Source organism: Staurois parvus, unplaced genomic scaffold (genome assembly GCF_062004578.1).
Source record: "Staurois parvus isolate SC_StPar_1 unplaced genomic scaffold, SC_StPar_1.0 ptg000086l, whole genome shotgun sequence".
Lineage (NCBI taxonomy): Eukaryota > Metazoa > Chordata > Amphibia > Anura > Ranidae > Staurois > Staurois parvus.
Window position 1 is genome coordinate 9,048,210 of NW_028317882.1, and position 18,604 is coordinate 9,066,813.

At 46.8% G+C, this 18,604-nt stretch overlaps 1 protein-coding gene across 1 annotated transcript in view; it reads left to right on the top strand.

Moving 5' to 3' along the window:
• The window catches only part of LOC149468512 (uncharacterized), a 267,370-nt gene that overhangs the window by 78,010 nt on the left and 170,756 nt on the right, over positions 1–18,604 (top strand). Inside the window, exon 2 of the mRNA XM_089670132.1 lies at positions 1,264–1,497. Within this exon, the coding sequence (XP_089526258.1) occupies positions 1,317–1,497 (181 nt within the window). The 5' untranslated portion in view covers positions 1,264–1,316. The remainder of the gene's footprint in view (positions 1–1,263; positions 1,498–18,604) is intronic.

The following is an 18,604-nucleotide window of genomic DNA, read 5'->3' on the forward strand; positions in this document are numbered from 1 at the left end:
AGGGGTCATCAACCAATACAGGGGACACTCGAGAGATGGGCCAATTGAAGTGGCTGCACAGGTGTGGCCATTGTGGGCCCTTTAGGGAGTGGCTGTACAGGTGTGGCCATTGCAAGAAAATGTGGTTCTCCAGTATGTGCAAGATTTCAAGAGATTATGGTTGTGAGGGTATAGTAAGGCTGGCCATACATTATACAATTTTCTTGAGATTTTTGGTTTAGATTTACCAAAAGCCATATTATTATTATTATACAGTACTTATATAGCAGAAATAGTTTGGTCAGCGCTGTACATTACAATGGGAGACAGTACACAAGAGAGTACAGTAACAATACAATTCGATACACGAGGGGTTAGAGGGCCCTGCTCTTTGGAGCTTACAATCTAGGAGGAAGGGGATAGTGGTATAGGAGGAAATAGCTGTGGGGGATGGAGTGGTAGGGAGAGTGGAGGAGATCGGCAATTAGTTGAGGGCGGGGTAGGCTTCCCTGAAGAGATGGGTTTTCAGGGAGTGCCTAAAGGAGAGGAGAGTAGGTGATAGTCTGTTGGATTGGGGTAGGGAGTTCCAGAGGATGGGGGAAGCCCTGGAGAAATCCTGGAGATGGGCATGGGAGGCGGAGACCAGGGAACTAGAGAGTAGGAGGTCTTGTGAGGAGAGGAGAGTACGTTTTGGGTCGTATAAGGATATCAGGTCAGTGATGTAGTTTGGGGCAGTGTTATGGACAGCTTTGTATGTCAATGTTAGTAATTTGAATTTTATGCGTTGGGCAATCGGAAGCCAGTGGAGGGACTGGCAGAGGGGGGTGGTGGATACGGAATGGTTAGTAAAGTGGATGAGTCTGGCCGCAGTATTCAGGATAGACTGAAGCAGGGATAGCCTGTGGTGTGGTAAGCATATAATAGGAGGTCAAAACTAATAACAATTTCAGTTGTATCCAATGAGGCAGGCTCTTGCACTACATAGTTGAAGGTAAATCTAAAGGAAATTGGACAGAAAATAGTATAGTGTATGACCAGCCTTAGTATGCTTCTAAAGTGGTAAAGGGCTGGTTAATTTTGATTAGAGGGGCTAGGCAATTGTCATACCTGTACTTATGATGGACTGGCTGCACAGAATTACAAATCCTTTGGGAAGTATAACAGTTCACACACATTTATTTCAACTTTGTATTTAGCTGCTTGCTTGAAGCTTAGTTTTAAGCTAGATCACTTTATACAACACTTCTAGCAGATCCATTTACTTCTCTTTTTTTCACTCTGCAGCTAAGTGGGAACCTCCACAACATCCAGTCTCTGTTACAGTGAGATAAGCCATCATGGTGAAAGTGGTTGAGACACGTTATCACTCTAGCCTCTCTATCTGTCCCATATCCATCCGCTTTCGGATTTGTAGCGGACATGCTGTGGCTGAACAACTGCCCCAAAGGAAGCTTATATGGCCTGAGCCCAGACAGAAAGGAAATGTGGGAGATTTCTCTGTATACAACAATCTGGAAGGTAATTACCACATGTGCTATGTTCAGATAACAGTAATAACTCATACTACACCATGAAGTGAGCATAAAGATATGAAGTTTTGTGCATGCAGATGTTAGACTAATCATTTAGTTAACCACTTCAATACCAGGCACTTTTACCCCCTTCCTGCGCAGGCCAATTTTTAGCTTTCAGTGCTGTCGCACTTGAATGACAATTGCACGGTCATGCAACAATGTACCCATATGACCATATTAAATTTTTAGATTTTTTCACACAAATAAAGCTTTCTTTGGGTGGTATTTAATCACCACTGAGTTTTTTTATTTTTTGCTAAATAAAACAAAAAATCTGAAACTTTTGAAAAAAAAAATATTTTCCTTCGTTTATAAGATTTTGCAAATAAATAAAATTTCTTTATAAATTTAGGTCAAAATGTATTTTGCTACATTTCTTTGGTGAAAATACCCCAAATTAGTGTATATTATTTAGTCTGTAGGAAAGTTATAGAGTCCACAAACCTGATATATATATGACAATTGATCAATCCTGATGTACTGATGGCCCATCTCATTTCTTGAGGCCCGAAAATGCCAGGATAGTACAAATACCTTCTAAATCACAAATCACCCATTTTTGGAAAATAATACAGTTCACGGTATTTAGTAAGAGGCATGGTGAGTTTTTTGGAGGTTGTAATTTTTGTTACAATTTTTTGGAAAATGTAGAAATAAAAAAAAAAAAATCACAATTTTTTATTTTTACATATTGTCACCAGTCCAGTACAGCATTATTATATAACTGGTGTGGTAGTGATCAGAGACAGTGACTGGTGACAGTATGTATAAAAAATAAAAATAATAATTTAATTTGTATTTTTTTTTTTAATTTTTCTATTTTTTATTACATTAGTTTTTCTTTTTTTTACTATTTTTTTCAACACACTGTGACCAAAGCAATACAATGTTACCAAAGTAACACTGAACTACTCTGGGCAAGTGATCAAGATTTTTTTTTTTTAACACATTATGATCCTAATAACACATTATGATGCTAATACCAATGTATTTCATTGTTATTCATTCATTCATTGTTACTGAATGAAACTGATTAATTCAGTTTTTTGTTGTGATTAGCTGTGATTGGGCAAAGCTCATCACATGATACAGATGGGCTGTGATTGGCCCTGTCTGTATCATGTGACTGATTTGACCAGTCACAGCTAACAACATAATTGTATACAATGGATGGCATGACAGGAAGCCATCCATTGTATGCAACTGACATGTGATCTGCAGTGATTGGTCACAGTGGTCACATGACACTGGCAACAGGCCGGTGTAGTGATATGTCATCTCTGCGTGGCCACTCGGCCACGTGAGTGGCTTGTTTTGACAGGACGTCATATGACGCCCAGTCAACAACGAGGAGTGTCCCGCCCGACCATCAATCTGCTATAGGCCTGGCAGGAAGGTGTTAAAGTGGTTCTAAAGTTACACCATTTTTTTACCTTAATGCATTTTCTGCATTACGGTAAAAAACTCTCCACTGCTTGTCCCCCCTCCCTCGGTCCCTAAACAGTTATCGTACTCTTCTTACAATCCAGCGCTGTCCCGTCTGCAACCCTTCTCTTCCCTCTTCCTAGTCTCTCAGAAGACACAGGCAGCAGTGGGAGCCATAAGCTTCTGCTGCTCTCAGTCAAATCCTGTGAGGAGGAAGTGGGGGACATGGCTTTGTGTGTCTATGGACATGTACACACAACCCAGTTGGGGAGTATGCCCACATGGGTGCCCCCTTAGCACACAGCTTGCTGAGGGGGTATGTAAGCACGTTGAACCCTGCTTTAGTGAGTTACATACCGGCCCAGGCTGGGTTGGGTAGGGTTAACTCTTACTTATCGTTTTGCAAGCTTTTTGGGTTTCAGCCATCCCATCTGTGGTATAAATTGAGGGAAGGGCTGAGAGCTGGGAGCCAAAGACGAAACCGCTGTAATCGGATATTTGGAGGTTAACATCTGTGCTACTACTACTGATCACCACTGTTGAAGAAGAGTGACTTTACCAAGATACCCAGTGTCGCAAAAACTGCGCAAAACACAGTGAAGTACGCAGTTCAACCATTTTGTAAGCACTTCCATCTTGGTATGGAGTATATATTGTGTCTCTCATTTCTCATTCTCCTTCCCCCTCCCTTTCTGAGAGGCACAGTGACAGATGTGTGTGTGTTAAAAGTGTCACTGGCAGGTAGAGCAGCAGGGGGCCCAGAGCTACAAAGCCCCCCAAGAGAAACAGAGATTAGCTGCCCAAGGACATGTGTAATTTCTCACTTTGTAACCGAGATAAGGCAGCTTTTCCCAGGAATTGAAAGAGATTGTAACCTCATAAAGCCTAGCATCTTAAGGTGACAGAATTAAATGAACATTCCTCAAGTCAGTTTGTCCCCTATGTTTCATATCATGGATTATGACAATCCCTCCCTAAACAGAGTATTGGTCAGTTATTCAGAGCCACCCCCCTGCTGGGGGACTTTAAAACACAGGCTAGCAGGCCCAAAAAGAGAAGTTGAAGACATCTCCCAATTGTAACATCAATACCACCTGGGGAGACCCTTTCGCTCTGCAACTTGGATCTGCTTACATCAAAGGCTTAAATGGCAAGTAACTTCCTTCCTATTATCTCGCTGCTGTGCTATGGTTCTTTGTGTGTATATATATTGTGACAGTGTGACGATCTGTCACCCAGGATTCTCAACTAGGCAGGTTGAGGGGCTCCAGGGTAAGTGTTTGATACGGAGGAAAGTGGCTTTTCACTTTCTTCCTTTGTTTGTAAGGTCTGTTTTGGGATCTGGAGCCTGGAGATTTCGAAGTGATTTGGGAGGGATGAAATCTCCAATCCTGGGACCAGGTTTTGGGAATGGCCAGGAGACTGATTGCACAGGTGTGTGCAGGCCTCTAGATAGAGTCAGGACCAGGGTTCTGGGCTCCACCCCGGCAGCTAGGAGTCAGCAGGGCTCCACCCCGGCAGATAGGAGTCAGGAAGGCTCCACCCCGGCAAACGGAGTCAGGAGGGCTCCACCCCGGCAGACGGGAGGTCTCTGCCTTGGAGTCAGGTGGAAGCCAGACTAGCTGTGTGCTAGTGACATATTTTGGGAAGAGCCTGCAGGAGGTAGACTTAAAACTGTGTACAAGCCAGGAGGCTGAAAACTGTTAATTTGCTTGATGGTGGATACCCCTGCGTGGGAGGCATTTGTTATTTGAACTTTCTTGTAAATAAAATTGGGCAAAAAGGCCCTTAACGAAGCGAGTTGCTGTGTGCTTTGAAGAAGCTCTACCAATTTGAAGCGAGTTCCCACAATATATATATATATATATATCTTAGTTACATCTTTTTCTGTAAATATTTTATTGCACCTGTTTGACTCTTTTAGTAATAAATCTTTCTTTCTGAAAGTGTTAAACTGTTTCTAAAGCGCTTAATTGCAATTTACGAATTCCTGCCTCTAAAGAGACGCTACTGTGTTTGTTTAATCCTCTGCCCAATCGGCCTGCGGTGACCGTATTGGACAGACGACTTTTCAACCATTACAGTGTATATTTGATAAAGAGAGTTTCCCCTTTCTATGTACAAAAAGGGGTGGTGGTAGTGAAAGGTTAGTTGCGTAATTAACCCGACCCAGTAACAAGCGCATCCAGGCTGCTGGCACAGATTGAGAACCATTAGCTGGAAAATCGCTGTGTAGTTGGATGTGGCATTGTTATGCACGTCACATCGCGGTCTGGATTGGCCGTTCCTTCGGTCACGAGTTTGGTGATGTCAGGGATCTCCTCGATCCCCGCCGCGATGGTCCCGGCACAGGCGCAGTGCGCCGCCCTGTGCAGGGACTCGGGCACTAGGTCCGGGCCGGGCACCAATGGCAGCGCAGGGTGGGATATTTAAATGGCCCTGAGCTGTCATTCAGTGCCTTCTGGTCTTACCTGTATCCTGTATCCTGTGAACCTGTGAATTGTAAGTTGCTGACCCGGATTGTGCTCTGACCTTGCTGTATTTCTCCTGCCCTGACCCCTGCTTTGCCTGACCTCTCTCTTGAATGCCCCCTATTGGATCTGACCTGCTGTTGCTGACCTGGCGTGTGACCCGACTATTCTCTGCCCGCTGCCTTGTACCATACCGTGCTCCCTGTTACCGACCCGGCTTGTCTGACCTCGCACCTGCTCAGCCATCCATCCGTCCATCCCTCCCAGTGGGGTCTTCTGACCTCCTCATATTAGGCTCTTCCCCGCGGGAGCCCTCGGCAAATACCACTACCACTAACGGGTTTGCCCAGTAGTCACGACCTGGTCTCGGGGGGCTCCAAGTCCATCCCCACCATCAGGGGCCCTGGTGAACAAGCACCCTGGGACTTAGACTCCGTGCTCTGGGAACGCCTATTTAGTGGAGTGCTAGTGGTACCGCCGGGTGGTCCCTTACAGTACCAGAAGGCCATGACGGAGCCTCGAGGAGGACCCTCCGCGCTGGAGGAAGTTTGTAGGCACCTGGCTACCTTGACGCAAGCTGTAAACGTATTACAGGACAGGTGTTTACAGATTGAAAATCGGTTCCAGGCCTGCACGATATCTGTCCCTGCACCACAGGCCCCAGTCCCTGCACCTCCGCCCGTAGCGGCCCCTGAGCCTGCTTCAGGGGCCCCCGCACCACTTCCTGTCAGGAATGGACTGGCCAGCAATGGTGGGACTCACCTGCCTTATGAGCTGCAGTACCAGGGCTGGCCAGCGGATGCTCCCAGCAATCAGAGACTCAACCTTGCAGCCAGTCAAACACCTGGAACTGATTATACTGGATGTATTTAAGGGATGGCCAGACCTGCAGACTCTGCCTTGGTGTGTGTTTCTCCTGGGTCCTGTATCCTGTTCCTGCTCCCTGTTCCTGTTCCTGTCTGATTCGTTGCTGACCCTGCTCTGATCCCTGGCTTTGTCTGTCCATTCTCCTGCTCCTGATCCCTGGCTTGTCTGACCATTCTCCTCTGCCTGACCCTCTGTACCACGCTGCCCGCTACCTGCTGAACCTGGCTTGTGACCCCGACCATTCTCCGCTTGCTCCCCCTGTACCTACCTGCCCGATTGATATTGACCCGGCCTGCCTGACGACGCTTGCATTGTATGTACTGTCATCTGTGGGTGGTTGGTTTGGTTTGTTTGCACTGTGTTATGTTTTAGTATTGCACTGCGTTTATGTTTGTATTGTTAGTGTTAATAAATTATATTGTTTATAACATATCTGAAGTCTGCGTTTCCCTGCGTCAGTCACACACCTCTGGTCATACCCGGGAGCCCTGACACTTCCTATGGCCGAACCCCGGGTACCCCTACCGGAGCGTTTTCACGGGGACCGCACACGCTTCAGGTCGTTCCGTGAGTCCTGCCTTCTCTATTTCGAGTTACAACCTTGTACCTTTTTGACGGAATCAGTAAAGGTGGGGTTTGTCATCTCCCTCCTGCAGGGTGAACCCCAAGACTGGGCCCACCGACTGAGAGGGAACAATGACCCCCACCTAGGCTCAGTTAACATTTTTTTTGACGCAATGGCCATCTTATATGATGACCCACAGCGGGCAGCTTAGGCCGAAGCAACCTTGTACACACTCCGGCAGGGCCGACGGGCGGCGGAGGAGTACGCCTCTGATTTTAGGCGTTGGATGGGGGACACATGCTGGAACGAGTTTGCCCTTGTGCACCAGTTCCGTATGGGCCTGTCAGAGGCCCTGAAAGACGAGCTCGCCTGGGTAGAAATGCCTGAGGCGCTAGAAGACTTAATTGCACTAACCATCAAGATTGACAGTAGACTGCGGGAACGCAGGTTTGAGAGGTCCTATCAGGGTCGCGGAAGTACTTGGGGGTCTTTCCAGGGTCCCAGCCAATCCACTAGGCCACATTTCCAGAACCCACCACCGGAGGATACTCCTGAACCCATGCAGCTAGGCCTGGCGCGACCTAAGCTATCTCCAGAGGAACGCCAGCGCAGACGCTCCCAGAACCTATGCCTCTACTGTGGTGAAGCTGGTCACATGGTACGATCCTGCCCGCAGAAACTGAGTAAGTGCACCTCTTCTTCCTTATCTGTTGGCGATGTCAATTCTTCCCAATACTTAGTTGTGCCCCTCTCCTTTCAGCTTCCAGAAAGGACCGTGGAAGTGACAGCCATAATTGACTCAGGGGCATGCAGCTGTTTTGTAGATATTAATTTTGCTCACCAGCAGGGTATTCCCCTCCAACCAAAAGAAAAGGGGTTCAACATATTTCTGGCCGATGGGTCCCGGATAAGATCAGGGGTGGTTAACCAGGAGACCCCTTCCATTGCCACCACCATTGCCAGCCAACACCAGGAACTCCTCCATTTGGATGCCATCGCATCACCCCTTTTTCCAGTCATTCTGGGGCTTCCGTGGTTACGGGCTCATAACCCCCAGATTGACTGGGAGACCAGGGTAGTCTCGTTCCCTTCCCCATACTGTCGGGAACACTGCCACACTTCGGGCCCGGGGGTTCCCCAGGTCCTCGTGTGCTCGGAAGGGGATGCCGACTTAAGGCAGGTCATTCCTGCAGCCTACCATGAATTCCTTGATGTATTCAGTAAACGGGGAGCAGATACTCTACCCCCCCACCGCCCGTATGACTGTCCTATCGACCTGTTACCTGGCTCAGAGATCCCTTTTGGGTGGATCTTCCCCCTTTCGGAGCTCGAATTGGGGGCCCTGAGGGAATACATTGAGGACAGCCTTCAGAAGGGATTCATCCGCCCCTCTACCTCTCCGGCAGGGGCAGGGATTTTCTTTGTAGAAAAAAAGGACAAGACCTTGAGACCATGTATTGATTACCGGGAATTGAATAGAGTTACAATCAAAAATCGTTACCCCCTGCCATTGGTACCAGAGTTATTTCAGAGTTTAAAGGCTGCAGTGGTGTTCACGAAACTGGATTTAAGGGGAGCATACAACCTGGTTCGCATAAGGGAGGGGGGCGAGTGGAAAACGGCATTCCGCACCCGCTTTGCCCACTTTGAATATCTGGTCATGCCGTTTGGTCTGTGCAATGCACCGGCCACTTTCCAACACTTTGTGAACGACATTTTTAGGGACTTCCTAGATGTCTTTGTTATCGTCTACTTAGACGATATTTTGATTTTTTTCACCTTCTCTGGGGGAGCACAGAGTTCATGTAGCAAGGGTATTAGGGCGGTTGCGGCAGCACGGCTTATACGCCAAGGCTGACAAATGTTGCTTTGAACAGTCTAGCATTACTTTTCTGGGTCTGATTATCTCCACCGCGGGGGTCGCGATGGACCCTCAGAAAGTCTCTGCAATACTGGATTGGCCTGAACCCACAGACAGGAAGGGCGTCCGACGGTTTGTCGGGTTCGCAAACTTTTACCGCAAGTTCATCAAGAACTTTTCGGGTCTGGTCTCCCCCATTACTCAGCTAACCAAGCTTGGAACTCGATTCAGGTGGACGCCGGAGGCGCAGGAAGCTTTTGAAGCTTTGAAGAAGCTATTCACTTTGGCACCCATCCTTGGTCACCCTGATGCCGCCTTACCCTACATCTTGGAGGTAGATGCATCAGAGAATGCGGTAGGTTCCATCCTATCCCAGCGAAAGGGCACCAGGGAATTGCTCCATCCTGTGGCGTTCTTCTCACGGAAACTCACCCCGGCGGAAAGGAACTACGATATCGGCGATCGTGAACTTCTGGCTATCAAGACAGCGTTGGAGGAATGGAGGTACCTGCTGGAAGGTGCCTCACACTTCATCTTGATATTTACGGATCACAAGAATCTGGAGTACCTGAGGACCGCCAAACGCTTACGCCCACGACAGGCGAGATGGGCATTGTTCTTCTCAAGATTCAATTTCCACATTACATACAGGCCGGGATCAAAAAATACGAAGCCAGATGCGAAGCCAGGACGCCAAGGAGGTCCCAGCGCCCGACACTATCCTGTCTTCGGGAAACTTCTTGGCGCTCCAGACGGACCTTCGTTCCAAGATAATGGAGGCATCCACGGCCATACCCATCCCAGCCGGGGTGCCCCTCCAGAACAAGGGGGGACTCCTATGGAAGGAAGATCGGATTATGGTGCCAGAGGAAATCCGAACCCTGGTCTTGGGCCATTGCCATGACCACCCGATGGCAGGGCACTTTGGCTCAGCCAAGACCCTAGAGCTCCTCCGACACTCCTTCTGGTGGCCTGACATGGCGAAAGATTGCAAACACTACGTTAACTCCTGCATCACCTGCCAGAGGAACAAACCATCAAGGTGCAAGGCTTGGGGTCTTCTGCGGCCGAACGACCTTGGCAGAAGATTTCGATGGATTTTATAGTCGAGCTCTCACCTTCACTAGACCACACAGCAATCCTTGTGGTCGTGGACCGTTTATCTAAGATGGCCCACTTCATACCATTAAGGAAGACTCCGTCGGCAGCCGAAACTGCGCGAGTATTCATTCAAGAGATTGTAAGACTGCACGGGGTCCCTGAAGACATTGTCTCAGACCGAGGGGTTCAGATCACCTCAAGATTTTGGAGGGCTCTGTGTAAAGCTCTGAACATCCAACTGTCCCTCTCTTCTGCATTCCACCCTCAGTCCAACGGACAGACCGAAAGAACCAACCAGACTCTGGAGCAATACCTGCGCTGCTATACATCTTTTGCTGAGGATGACTGGATACCACTTCTACCCTTGGCGGAATTCGCGTACAACAACGCGTGCCATTCGGCAACGGGGCAGTCCCCGTTCTTTTCCAATTATGGGTTTCACCCTACCTTCCTCCCGGACTTGGTCCCTGAATGCCCAATTCCAGCAACACAGGATACATTGACGTTCTTCTCCTCGAACAACAAGAAGCTACAGGAAGCCATCATTCGGGCCCAAGAAGACTACAAGAGGGCATTTAACAAGAGACGAAGGGGAGATCTGGTGTTGCGACCCGGAGAGAAGGTTTGGTTGTCTACATCCAACTTAAAGATGCTTTGCCCCTCAAAGAAATTAGGCCCTAAATTTATAGGACCCTTTTGCGTTAAGCGGATGGTCAACGAGGTGGCTTACGAACTTGTCCTCCCTGACACACTCAAAATCCACCCAGTCTTCCATGTGTCCCTGCTGAAGCCAGTGGTCCCAGATGCCTTCCCTGAAAGAGAATCTAGACCTCCAGAGGCCATAACGGTCGAAGGGGAAGAAGAATTTGAGGTGGAAACAATCCTGAAGTGCCGAAGGAGGGGGGGCCAGACCCAATTCCTAATCAAATGGAAGGCCTATGGCCCTGAGGACAATTCTTGGGAACCAGCCCATAATGTCCATGCACCCAGACTTGTCCGGAGGTTTTTTCGCGATCACCCGTGGTGGAGAGATCGGGTGGGCATCCGGAGGTTGCCCGTAGGGGGGGGGGCAATGTCAGGGATCTCCTCGATCCCCGCCGCGATGGTCCCGGCGCAGGCGCAGTGCGCCGCCCTGTGCAGGGACTCGGGCACTAGGTCCGGGCCGGCCGCGGTGTTCGAGTTCGCGCATGCGCAGTAGAAGCCGCGGCCGCCCGCTGGGCACCAATGGCAGCGCAGGGCAGGATATTTAAATGGCCCTGAGCTGTCATTCAGTGCCTTCTGGTCTTACCTGTATCCTGTGAACCTGTGAATTGTAAGTTGCTGACCCGGATTGTGCTCTGACCTTGCTGTATTTCTCCTGCCCTGACCCTTGCTTTGCCTGACCTCTCTCTTGAATGCCCCCTATTGGATCTGACCTGCTGTTGCTGACCTGGCGTGTGACCCGACTATTCTCTGTCCGCTGCCTTGTACCATACCGTCCTCCCTGTTACCGACCCGGCTTGTCTGACCTCGCACCTGCTCATCCATCCATCCCTCCCAGTGGGGTCTTCTGACCTCCTCATATCAGGCACTTCCCCGCGGGAGCCCTCGGCGAATACCACTACCACTAACGGGTTTGCCCAGTAGTCACGACCTGGTCTCGGGGGGCTCCAAGTCCATCCCCACCATCAGGGGCCCTGGTGAACAAGCACCCTGGGACTTAGACTCCGTGCTCTGGGAACGCCTATTTAGTGGAGTGCTAGTGGTACCGCCGGGTGGTCCCTTACAGGTGAGGTCTGGGGTCTGACGCCGCGATCGTGACATATTGGTGGTCGTGAGATTGTTGCATGTTGGTGGCGGCGATCTTGCGATCGTGACACCCGGGATGCCACCAGTCATGGACCATATTTCCGATTACGGACTTGCCACTATATATGGACTCCAACTTTCTTGTAAGGTATGTCTGGGAAGCTTTATAGTTAATCAGGGATGTCAGGAGCGGTTCATAATTTATCCTGTATCACATTTACACTAAAGAATAATAATAAAGACTTTTAACCTTTTCCTGAGCCTGGTCTGAAGTTATTCCAAAAAGTGGTACATAATGGGGATGGTGTATACAAATAACCTCGGCCTGCAACAACGCTAAGGGGTATGAAGTATATGGTACTACAGTACAAGTGAGCTGCACTTTGATGGAGAACAAGGTCGTTGCTAATGACAACCAAGTCAAAGCTCAAAGTCACAAGCATCCAGCCTAGGTGTGGTACCTGGGAAGGTGGGGTATCCTCTGGTAGTAAGGGGGCTCCATGTAGGCCCCCTCCTTTGCAGTCCTGACCAATAGTTTAGGAAAGGAGGGAGGTAATATAGGGCATGCATGATACCCATGCTCGTGTCCGGCAGGGTTTCATTCTGTTACTGGGAGTGAGGTAACAGAGGTACTTTGGCTGGTGCAGTGGCGTGGTTCGGCCCGTCACCCCAAATGCAACACATATAACACACTGGGAGTAGAGCAATGGGACAGCTCTTGGTAGAGAGAAATATGGCTTTATGCTACTTGAGGTGTCAGCTCACCTCTGAGTTGGGAAACTAACCTAATGTTAAACTGTAAAATGAACACAGTTCCCACCTGGTCCTGGGCATTAGTGAGCATGCTTCTGGCAAAGGTACTGTCACGGATACAAAACCGCACACCCTCGGTGACTAGCTAACCGAGGCATGCACATCCGTGACTTGGGGTAAAGAGGGAATGAGGGGGACTTTGAGTATAGAAGACTGGCCGTGATACACTTTCACAGTCTGCACTGCCTCTGGACACCACTAGAGGGAGACTCCACTCCAACCCAGCTGGCTGACCACACACAGGCAGATACGAATCTTATATATAATCTGGTGTACTCTAAGGGTTGGGGAGCAGTCTAGCAATTGGCACACCCTTTTAGGATCCCTCCAGCTATCCTACAAGCTAGAACCTCGGTGTTAATCACTTTTCCACTGTCCACACACCCCCATACCCCCACACAGCAAACGGTAGCTTGCCACCACCCAACAGTTTGTCCATAGACCAGTCTTCTGGGCCACCACACACACACAGATTTCCGTCTGGCAGATCTGCTACTTTACAATCTGCATGCAATCTGCCAACACACAGCGCAATTGCATATAGATTGGCAATGAACGTAGACCAAGGATATAGACACTACAATATAACAATCTCTCTGGAGATATGAGTCCAAGCTTAAGTACGCAGAAGTCACTTATTCATTTTATGATTTAATATCCCAAATGTGGACAGTGCATAAAATATGTACAAAGAAAAAAAAAGTTACAGAAAATGACAAAAAGACACACAATTGGCTATTCACTATAAAATAAAAAGATAATAAAAACATAAATAAAACTTTTACTAAGATTTATCCTGCAACTTCAGCAAGTCAAAGAAAGTCCACGATTCGCCAGTCATATGGAACCAACTCCATACGAATTACACCGTTCATATCTCAGGTTCCTCAATTTATAGAAATATGGATGTGGGCTGGACTTTAGACCTTGGCCATTCAACCCTGGGGGGTGTTCTTGTACCAGCCCACAGGACGTTCTGTGTTCTGAAGTGCCCAATCTCGAATGGGCCAGAAATGGTTTGGATCACTGGGTCAGCGATAGAATTTCCGACACCAGCTCATCAGTCCGATTGCGACAATACCAGTCATTATATATAGAAAAAACCTCAGCGCAATATGCTGTTAATATGATTATACGGTGATGTGCTGCCCACATAGAATGTGTTCCCACAAAAAGTAAATAAATGAAAAAGTGTATATGCAGTGCACAAATAATGCTCTAATATATTAGTGTTATAAGTAGATGTATACCATAAACATATATCATTGTGCGTAGTAAACACATATACTCCAATAAATACCAAATATACATACAAAAACGTGCAAATCCTGGCGTCATAGGTGACAAATGCATGTGCCCAAATGTGCATTGAATTATCCAAAATTAAACATATGTCCGTCAAAAAAATTAGAACATATTAAGTTCCAAATTCATCATAAATCACTCATACATTCACGTGGTCAAATTGCTGTATGCTGTGTTTTAAATTCACCAAACGCTATTAAACAAACAGTTTTGTAGTGAATTGTGCCTTTAATACTGCTGTGCTTCATGTGATATTCAAATTCAGCTGAAGTGCAATAGTGTCCCTCTTCAGTGTCCACACCCCCCCGACACACTATTGCGCTCACCTTAAAGTCTGACCTATATCCCAGGTCACACTGCGCTTTTCCCTTTTGACCAGGTAGGTACAGTATATAGATGTAACTGCTCTTCCGCCATCAGCTTACTATCTCCTCCAACTCCACTCGATACATATGAAAAAGATACTCCTCATAGTGTAGTATTGTAAATAAAACACCTTTATTAAAATACTAAAATTTCCACTCACATTTGATAGTGTCCAACTGGGACACTGCAGGATAAACTCTTTGTGTGTTCGAATCAGGGGCAGACTGACCATTGGGGAACTCCAGCACTGCCCTAGGGCCCGGGGTCAGTAGGGGGCCCCATGAGATGTCCCTGGTACCTTTCATAGGCTTTTTTGGGTGTGATTTGAGTGTGGGCGAGGACACAGGGGCCCCATGATCCCCTATTGCCTGGGGGCCCCATGAGTTGTCAGTCCGCCCCTGGTTCGAATGCTGTTTTCCTATACCAAGATAGATGGCGGCCCATGTACTTCCTGTATTGTGGCTTGACGTCCCCAGCATACACTACGTGTTACATCACATGTCGTGACTTCATCATTAGCGTTACAGAGGAGGTCTTGTGCTAGAATTATTGCTCTCACTCTGGCGTGCACAGCAATATGTAACATGTATCACAATTGAAGGTTTCACGTGTAGGCGCCACAACGTGTGTGTTTACGTTCGTACGACACAAAATCCCCTATGTGACGATGTTTAGATGACAGGTTCTCTTTTTTGAACTCTTTATTTATCTGCGCTCCACTGGATGTACAAATTACTATTCTAGCCAGGGAAAGTGACTGCCGTGACCTGGAAGTGACGTTATACACGCCACGCCTTCCAGGTCGCAGAAAGAATGGGAAGATGTTCGTCTGTTCTCCTCTCTCCCCTTCACCTGCCATGGTGCTTCCTGGGCCCGCAGATGGGCAAGCGGGGCCCGGATACATAGTGGGAGTGCACATGGGGGGGGGGAACGGGACACTAGTATTTGGGGCTGTGGAAGCAATCGGGTGACAGCACAGCCACCACACTGCTTCCACCTGACAGGCAGGAATTTGTCGGTTTTATATACAATCCTGGTTGCTGCAGCCACCAGATTGTGTATAAAACCACTGGTTAAAGTGTTAAAGTGATTGTAAAGGCAATTTTTTTTTAAATATCAAACATGTCATACTTACCTGCTCTGTGAAGTGGTTTTGCACACTATAGCCCTGATCCTTGTCTTGGGTCCCCTGCTGGCACTCCTGGCCCCTTCCTTCTGCCAAGTGCCCCCAGCTCAGCCTTGCACCCTGCTCTCTCCTCATTAGCTCACTGGCTGTGATTGACAGTAGCGAAAGCGATTGATAGGGGGGTCAGGTAATTATTAGGGGGAGCTTGGGGATCGGCTGCACACAGAAGGTTTTTTTGCACAGAATGCATAAAGGTATGATCCTTCAGCCTTTACAACTAGTTTAAGGACGCCACCACTCGCTTTTCTTCTTTTTTTAAGAGCTTTTCTTTCCCAATTTTGTTAAAAGAAATTTAAAAAAACATGACTTTCCCTCACAGGGGTATTCAGCATTGCTCTTCCTTCAAAAACAATGTTTAGCCTCCTTGCTTACACACAAGACAGCCTTCATACACAAGTTTGGGTCCATACACTTAACAGTCCCTTGCTGCTCTGGCTCCCACCTGTCTCTCCTAGGTGGAGCCCTGATGACTCCTTGCATGGTCCAATCTCTACAAAAAGCCCAGCCGAAGTAGTGTGCTGGTGGTTCCAAAAACCAGGACCCAGGATTAGAGATTTCATCCTTCCCAGGTCTCTACAAAATCTCAGGGCTACAAGTCCTAAAATTGATTTTTACTAAATGATGAGGAAACTGAAAGGCCCTTTATCTCTGAGTGACAAATGCCCCCTGGTGCCCCACAACCTGCTTAGATGAGAATCCTGGGTTATACACTTTTTTACACCATGGCAGGGCACAGCATTTTCACTATGTACATATAGAGTTGTGTTCAAATTAATAGCAGTCAGACATCACTAACCTGATCACTGTTTTTGGTAGAAATGATATTTCTACATGACAAATAATTTACTAGCAGGTGTAGTAGAGTAATAGAAATCTAACAGACCCAACAGTCATGACATGCATGCTGCTGATTCTGTGTAATTGAATCAATAACTGTGATGTTAAAAATAATAGCAGTGTAGAGTTCTATTAGTGAGATCATTCATTCTTTGAAAAACAGGTGGCAATTATTGCCCTTATTTAAGGAAGGAAGGCAGCAAATGTTGTACATGCTGGTTACAGTGCATTTCTGATAGGCTGCCCAGCTAAAATGATCGCAAATGCTTTAAAATGGCAACCAAAAATCTGAAAGACGTGGAAGAAAGCGAAAAACTACCATTCGAATGGATAGAAGAATAGCCAAAATGGCAAGGACTCAACAATCAGCTCCAGGAAGATCAAAGAAGGTCTAAAGTTACCTGTGAGTACTGTTACAATTAGAAGACGCCTATGTGAAGCCAAGCTATCTGCAAGAAGCCCCCGCAAAGTCCCACTGTTGAAAAAAAAGGCGTGCTGAAGAGGTTACAATTTGCCAAAGAGCATATTGACTGGCCTAAAGAGAAATGGCACAACATTTTGTGGACTGATGAAAGTAAGATTGTTCTTTTTGGGTCTAGTGGCCAGAGACAGTTTGTCAGACGACCCCAAACACTGAATTCAAGCCACAGTACACTGTGAAGACAGTGAAGCATGGTTGCGCAAGCATCATGATATGGGGATGTTTCTCATACTACAGTGTTGGGCCTATTTATCGCATACCAGGGATCATGGATCAGTTTGCTGAAGAGGAAATGCCCTTGAAATGGGTGTTCCAACAAGACAACGACCCCAAACACACCAGTAAACATGCAACATCTTGGTTCCAGACCAACAAGATTGACGTTATGGAGTGACCAGCCCAATCCCCGGATCTTAATCCAATAGAAAACTTGTGGGGTGACATCAAAAATGCAGTTTCTGAGGCAAAACCAAGAAATAGAGAAGAACTGTGGAATGTAGTCCAATCATCCTGAGCTGGAATACCTGTTCACAGGTGCCAGAAGTTGGTTGACTCCATGCAACAAAGATGTACAGCAGTTCTCAGAAACAGTGCTTATACAACTAAATATTAATCAAGTGATTCAAAGGAAAGCAAAATCTTCAAACATTTTTCAGTTTACATAGTGAATGTTTGAGTTTGTAAAGAAGAATACAAACACTGCTTTTTTTTGAACAGTCTAATATTCACTTTTCTTCAATTTTTTTAGAGGAACAACACAAATTTGATATATTTTTCTTCATGTTTTGATTTGGAATAGAATGTGTAGTGTTCCCAATGCATTTGTGTGTATGGAAATAAAAGCTATTAGAAGGATTTTGAGCTTTATTCACTTTTTTCAACACACTGCTATTATTTTGAACACAACTGTGTATATATATATTATATATACAGTTGCAAGAAAAAGTATGTGAACCCCTTGGGATTACGTGGAGTTTTGCATGAATTGAGCATAAAATGTGCTCTGAACGTCATCTAAGTCACAACAATAGAACACAGTCTGCTGAACATAATACTACACAAATATTAGATGTTGCCATGGTTTAATTGCACATAACATGTAAACATTCACAGTGCAGGGAGGAAAAAGTATGTGAGGCCCTAGCTTAATGACTTCTCCCAGAGCTAATTGGAGCCAGGAGTGAGCCAACCTTGACTCCAATCAGTGTGATGATATTGGATGTGTTGCTGACAGCTGTCCTGCCCTTAAAAAACACACACCTGTTTTGGGTTTACTGGTTTCAAGAAGCACTGTCTGATGTGAACCATGCCTCGCAGAAAAGAGCTCTCAGAAGACCTACGATCAAGAATTGTTGACTTGCATGAAGCTGGAAAGGGTTACAAAAGTATCTCCAAAAGCCTTGATGTTCATATGTCCACGGTAAGACAGACTGTCTACAAATGGATAAAGTTTAGCACTGTTGCTACTCTCCCTAGGCGTGGTCGTCCTGTAAAAATGACTGCAAGAGCACAGCGCAGAATGCTGCATGAGGTAAAGAAGAATCCCAGAGTGTCAGCTAAAGACCTACAGAAATCTCTGGCACATGCTAACATTTTTGTTGACACATCTACAATAAGGAAAACATTAAACAAGAATGGAGTACATGGGAGGACACCACGGAGGAAGCCATTGCTGTCCAAAAAGAATATTGCAGCACGTTTGAAGTTTGCAAAAGAGCACCTGGATGTTCCACAGCACTACTGGCAAAATATACTGTGGACAGATGAAACCAATATTGAGTTGTTTGGGAAGAACACACAACACTATATGTGGAGAAAAAAAGGCAGAGCACACCAACATCAAAACCTCATCCCCACTGTAAAACATGGCGGAGGGAGCATCATGGTTTGGGGCTGCTTTGCTGCCTCAGGGCCCAAACGGATTGTTTTCATTGATGGGAAAATGAATTCCAGAGTTCATCAAGACATTTTGCAGGAAAACGTAC